General features: G+C 52.5%; 1 protein-coding gene across 1 annotated transcript in view; it reads left to right on the top strand.

Annotated features, from left to right (window-relative positions):
- Nucleotides 1–589: 589 nt before the first annotated feature.
- The window catches only part of ARHGAP27 (Rho GTPase activating protein 27), a 34833-nt gene continuing 30058 nt past the window's right edge, over nucleotides 590–5364 (top strand). The window contains exon 1 of the mRNA XM_006833524.1: nucleotides 590–1243. Coding sequence (XP_006833587.1) covers nucleotides 590–1243 — 654 coding nt within the window. The remainder of the gene's footprint in view (nucleotides 1244–5364) is intronic.

Here is a 5364-nt window from a genome sequence, read left to right as displayed (position 1 = left end):
ATAATGTTTTGGCAGCTGTGCTGTCGATCACCCTAACTCTGAGCTGTTTTGCCAGGCACTCGGAAACCCTGTACAGGGTCGCTATGAGTCGGAACCGACTCCACGGCACATAGCCACCACCACACAGGAGCTCTGGTAGCGTAGTGGTTACGAATTGGGCTGCTAATCTCACGGTCAGCAGTTCGAAACCACCAGCTGTTCCGCGGGAGAAAGATGAGGCTTTCTGCTCCCGTAAAGATTTACAGCCTCAGAAACCCTGTACACAGGGTCGTTATGAGTCGAAACCGACTCCACGGCACATAACAACAACAGTTGAATCACTAGTATCCCTAACCTCTCCACCACGGAGCAGAAGCCAAACTCAAATCTCATAACCAGTGCCACCGAATGAAGAGGTTATTAGTCCACAAAATCTATAGATAGGAAAGTGAGACCCTGGCTCACAGGGCGAGTGCAGGATCAGGATTCGAACCGAGACCTCCTCCACTCCGACCCGGTGCGGTGTTCTTCCCTTCTCCGCGGCCTTGACTTCTTTGTCCTTTCCCACGCCACCCCTCCGTGTTGCCAGCAGAGAAGCGCCACGGCCGCGATGACAACAAAAGTCGAGAGGGACGTGTACGTGTTGGTGGAGCACCCCTTCGAGTATACGGCCAAGGATGGGCGCCGCGTCGCCATCCAGCCCAACGAGCGCTACCAGCTGCTGCGCCGCAGCACGGAGCACTGGTGGCACGTGAGGCGCGAGCCCGGCGACCGCCCCTTCTACCTGCCTGCGCAGTATGTCCGTGAGCTGCCCGCGCTCGGCGGCCCCGCTGCCACCCCGCCACCGCCAGCGCCCCACCCGGGCCCCATAGTCCCCGAGCCGCTCGCCTACGACTACCAGTTTGTGAGCGCGCCGGCACCCGCGGGCCCCGATGGCGTTCCCGCGGAGCCCCCGCGCCGCGCCGGCTCTCTGTGCGGCTCGGCTCGGCTCGGTGCCAAGGCCCAGCGCAGAAGCCTGGCGCCCGGCCAGCCCGCCTGCCTCTACTTGCGGCCCGCGGCGCCTGTGCGACCTGCGCAATCCCTGGACGACCTGGCTCGCACCGCTGCGCCTCCTGCCGGCCTCCTCGGGAGCACGGGTCGCTTCAAGGCCTGCAGCGTGGCGGGTTCGTGGGTGTGCCCACGACCCTTGGTGCGGAGTGGTTCGGAGAACGTCTACGAGGCCATCCAGGACCTGCGAGGTCCGCCGGAGGAGCGACGGGACCAGGTAGGCCACCCGTAGAGGAGGAGGGGCATGCTTCCTTATGAAGTCCCACTCGATGTCCAGTGCCCACTGGACCAGTTCTTAAACACAGGATACCAAGTTTCACGTTCCTAGCCACAAAACCAGCACAAAATCAGACTCACAATCCTTTTATCTGCATTTCCAAAGTGCCAGAACTCTGGGAGGCCTAAGGTTTTTCATAACTCAATTGGTGGCAAAAATTTACTTGAACTGTTATGAAGTCATTGTTAACCAAACTCTTTGCCATCAACTTATAGCGACCCTATAGGAAGGGAGTTACACCCTCGGAAACCCTGTACAGGGTCGCTATGGGTCAGAACTGACTCGACGGAACTTAACAAACAAACAAAAAAAAATAGGACACAGTAGAACTGCCCCATAGGGTTTTCTAGGCTGAGGCCTGGTGTGGCGCTGTGGGCAAATGCGCTGGACTGCAAAGTCGGTTTAAACCGCAAAGTCGGCGTTTCAAGCTCACCAGACACTCCTAGGAAACCCTATACAGGGTCGCTATGGGTCGGAACAGACTGGTACTTAACAACAACAACAACATCCCACTTAGTATGAATATTCATGTTTTGCTGAAGAGATGCTGTTAGTTGCCCACTGACAACCAACTCTTGCACAGAGCTAAATGTTCTGGTTCCTGCCCCATTTTCACTATTGTTGGTATGTTTGAGTCCATTGTTTCCACCACTGTGTATTTTGAGCCCTTTTTCTATGTAGGTGTTCATCTCCCTGCGCTATATCCAACAATATACTGTTGTAACCAATCGAGTTTTCATTTGTTAGATTTTAGGTGTGGATCATCAGGCCTTTCTTCCTAGTTTTTCTTTAGTATGGCAATTCCTTTGAAATCTGTCCACTATGGATCACCGTGCTGGTATTTCAAATACCAGCAATGTAGTAGCTTTCACATCATAGCAACACACAAGCCACCACAGTATGGCAGACTGACAAGTGGGTGGTAGTGTAGAAATGCAAATGAGCTTAATTACAGGTCCTGCTGTAACACTGTAGGATAAGCACTGGACTGAAAGCTCAGTTTAAACCACAAGGTCAGCAGTTCAAACTCACAAGCCACTCCTCAGAAATCCAGTACATAGCGACGGCTCTGAGTAGGAACTGATTCAATGGCACGTAACAACAGCCCCAACCATAGTATCTTTCTAAAATCCGAACCATTCTGTATTCCAAAACGTATCTGGATATGGAATAAGGGGTCAGGGTCCTGTGGCTGGCTCTACCTGCCTTGCCTTTCTCTCAGTAGTTTGGGTACTCACATGAGAAGATGAATGTGAAAGTTCGGCATCTGCTTCTCTTTTTAGCTGTCGCCAACATTTCGGTTCCTTTTTCTTTTTTTATTTAACTTTGCATGGCCTTGTTTCAGAATGATGTCCAGTATATTAAGAGATAATTTTCCTTTTGGATTCCAGTTATGTTAATTTGGGAAATAAATAAGAGAGTATGTTTTGAAACACTCTTACTTACATCCTCAAAATCATTGTGGGTAGCTCTAAGTTCTTGAACTTTAGTAACTGTTCAGAAGGGGCATCCTGGGAAAAAAAAAGTTGCACAGATCCTGTTCTGCTATCTGCTGCCAGCTGTTTAATTATGGGCAATTCACTTCCTCTCTTGGGGTCTTAGTTTGTTCTTTAGCCCAAAGGATGAGTGACTGAGGGAGGGGCTATGAATGGCCACTGACACTTGGTAGTCTCTGATTTCTGTCTCTGAACTTGATGGCATTACAACAAGGCCTGATGCTGGCCACCTGTCAGGACTGAGTCCAGGGTGCTGTGACAAGGAGACAACGATTCCTGTTTGCAAGATGCCTGGTCTTCCTGCCCTGTTACAGTTTCAGTTTTGAGGCTACTCTACTCTTCTTCAGTTACCATTTCATACTCATGGTGACCCACGTGTGTATCAGAGTAGAACTGTGCTCCATAGAGTTTTCAATGGCTGATTTTTGGAAATAGATATGTTGTTGTTAAGTGCTGTAGAATTGATTCCGACCCATAGTGACCCTGTATAGGGTTTCCAAGGAGCAGCTGGTGAGCTTGAACCACCGACCTTGCAGTTCAAACAACTTTGCAGTCTGGTGCATTAGCCCACAGGGCCACACCAGGGAAGTAGATAGCCAGACCTTTTTTCCAAGATGCCTCTGGCTGGATTCAAACCTCCAACCTTTCAGTTAGCAGTCACACATTAACTGTTACACCATCTACGGACTCTTTTCAAGCTACCAGACTCAAATATAATTCTGCTGGGTCACCTGTGGCTGCTGCCAAACCATTTATGTCTCCCAGCTTCCATGTAAACTCAGGACAATACCTAAGGATTAGGGAGGTTGAAAGTCTTTAATGAGGTGACCCATGGAAGTGTTTGCCAAATAGTAAGCAGTTTACCAAGACTGGCTGGGCTCCTATTAGTGAGTGCATCCTTTCCTCGTCAGAGCCTCCCTTTGCTCCAGTGTCTGTGGAAGACAGCCCGCCCTCTTGTGGCCAGTGGCCAGAGTTTGGGGATGGGGGCAGAGCAGGTGCTTGTGCCTGGCACCCCTGCCAGCCGGCTAAGCAGCTTCTCTATGATAGGTGTCCAGATGCCAGCGCTCCTTCCCAGGAGCCCCTCCATTTCCGGGACAGGCTCTCTGCCACACACTCCTAAACCTCTCAGCAGTCTCAGTCCTCCTGATGGTGGGAGGCGTTGTTTGCCATGAGAGGTGCTAACCTTGCTCTTCACTGTTGGAGACTGGCCTTGTTCTCTGAACCCCGCACCCGCCTGGCCCATAGAGTGTACACAGGTAATGTGGGTCGACGTGGGGTGAGGACAGCAGCCCCCTTATCCATGAGCTAGGATTCTGTTGTCTGAGTGGAAGACCTGCAGGCCAGGCATCTCCTGAGGAATCACCCCGCTGATGGAATCTCCTCTGTTCCCAGTGGTATTTTTTCCTCTTCTTCCTCCAGCTCCAGTTTCTACAATGCAGGAGGTCCAGGGTTATAAGGGGGAGAGCAGAGCTATAGATCCCACTCCTGGCCCTAGTTCACTGTGTGACCTGGACAAGTCAGTCAGCATCTCTGGTCCTGCCTTATCACCTGTGTAATGAGTATGATCAATTACACTGTCTGTGACGGTGCTTGACCTCATTCCCACTGCCCCTGCCAACATACCCCAGGGGTGGGGAGTTGGTTCTCTCGCCCCTGGGAAGAGGGCACCACCCTCATCTTCGTTGTTTATGGAGTCTTTAGGGAAGGAATTTCCTGAAAGGTGAGCCTACCTGTGTTCTCCTCAGACAAGGCCTAGAAGCAGGCCCCTTCTCCCCCATTTTCCTCCCCCTTCCGGTCCTTCTCTCCTCCATTCAGCGTGAACTGATTGGACAGCTATCAAGTACCAGGTGACCCCTCCGATCCTAAGATGACCCCTTTCCTCAGCCCTGGGAGCTTAACACTGGAGGGGAGGCTGGCGGGAGGGGACAGATGGCAGTCTGTGGTTGAGTTGCACTCGGGGCTCTGTGAGTGTGAACATGTGAAAGGGTGTGAGGTCCTGGAGTCCTACCCCTCACCTGCCGCCCCCTCCCTGCCCTCATGCGACTGAAGCCCAGAGCACCTATGGAAAGGGGCAGGGAGTGGATGGCACCGGCTGTGTAGGATCTGTGGGCTTTCTCCTGCCGCCAGATTTTCAGCAGAGAAAGGAGCAGGGCTGAGGAAAGGCCCCTGGGCCTGGGGCTTGCAGGTTTAGGAGGTGGACCTGGTGGACCTGGTGAGGAGGGAGGGAAGAGGGGAGGGAGGAGAGTCCGGTGAGCCCTAGCTTCCCAGCTTGTGCACCTGGTCAGATGGTGTAGTAAGTAAGGGAAGGGGTGGGGTAGGGGGAAATGTCATATTATGACTTTAGCCTGACTTAAAGGTTCCTTCCCTTCCAAGGTTTCAGATGTTGAGGGGTTTTCCAGCACTGCCTTCTGGGTAAGGGGAGACCCGCAGGACCCTCTGTGCAAGAGACAGTTGGGTAGACAGGTGTGCCACTGAGGAGGAGGCCTTCACTGTGTGATGGTGAGGCTGGGGGTGTGAGAGGGAGGAGATGGAGTAGATGGTGGGGAGGAGAAAGTGCCCGAGACA

This window comes from Chrysochloris asiatica, unplaced genomic scaffold, assembly GCF_000296735.1.
Source record: "Chrysochloris asiatica unplaced genomic scaffold, ChrAsi1.0 scaffold00007, whole genome shotgun sequence".
NCBI classification, from domain to species: Eukaryota; Metazoa; Chordata; class Mammalia; order Afrosoricida; family Chrysochloridae; genus Chrysochloris; species Chrysochloris asiatica.
This window is presented reverse-complemented; position numbering and strand designations above follow the sequence as displayed.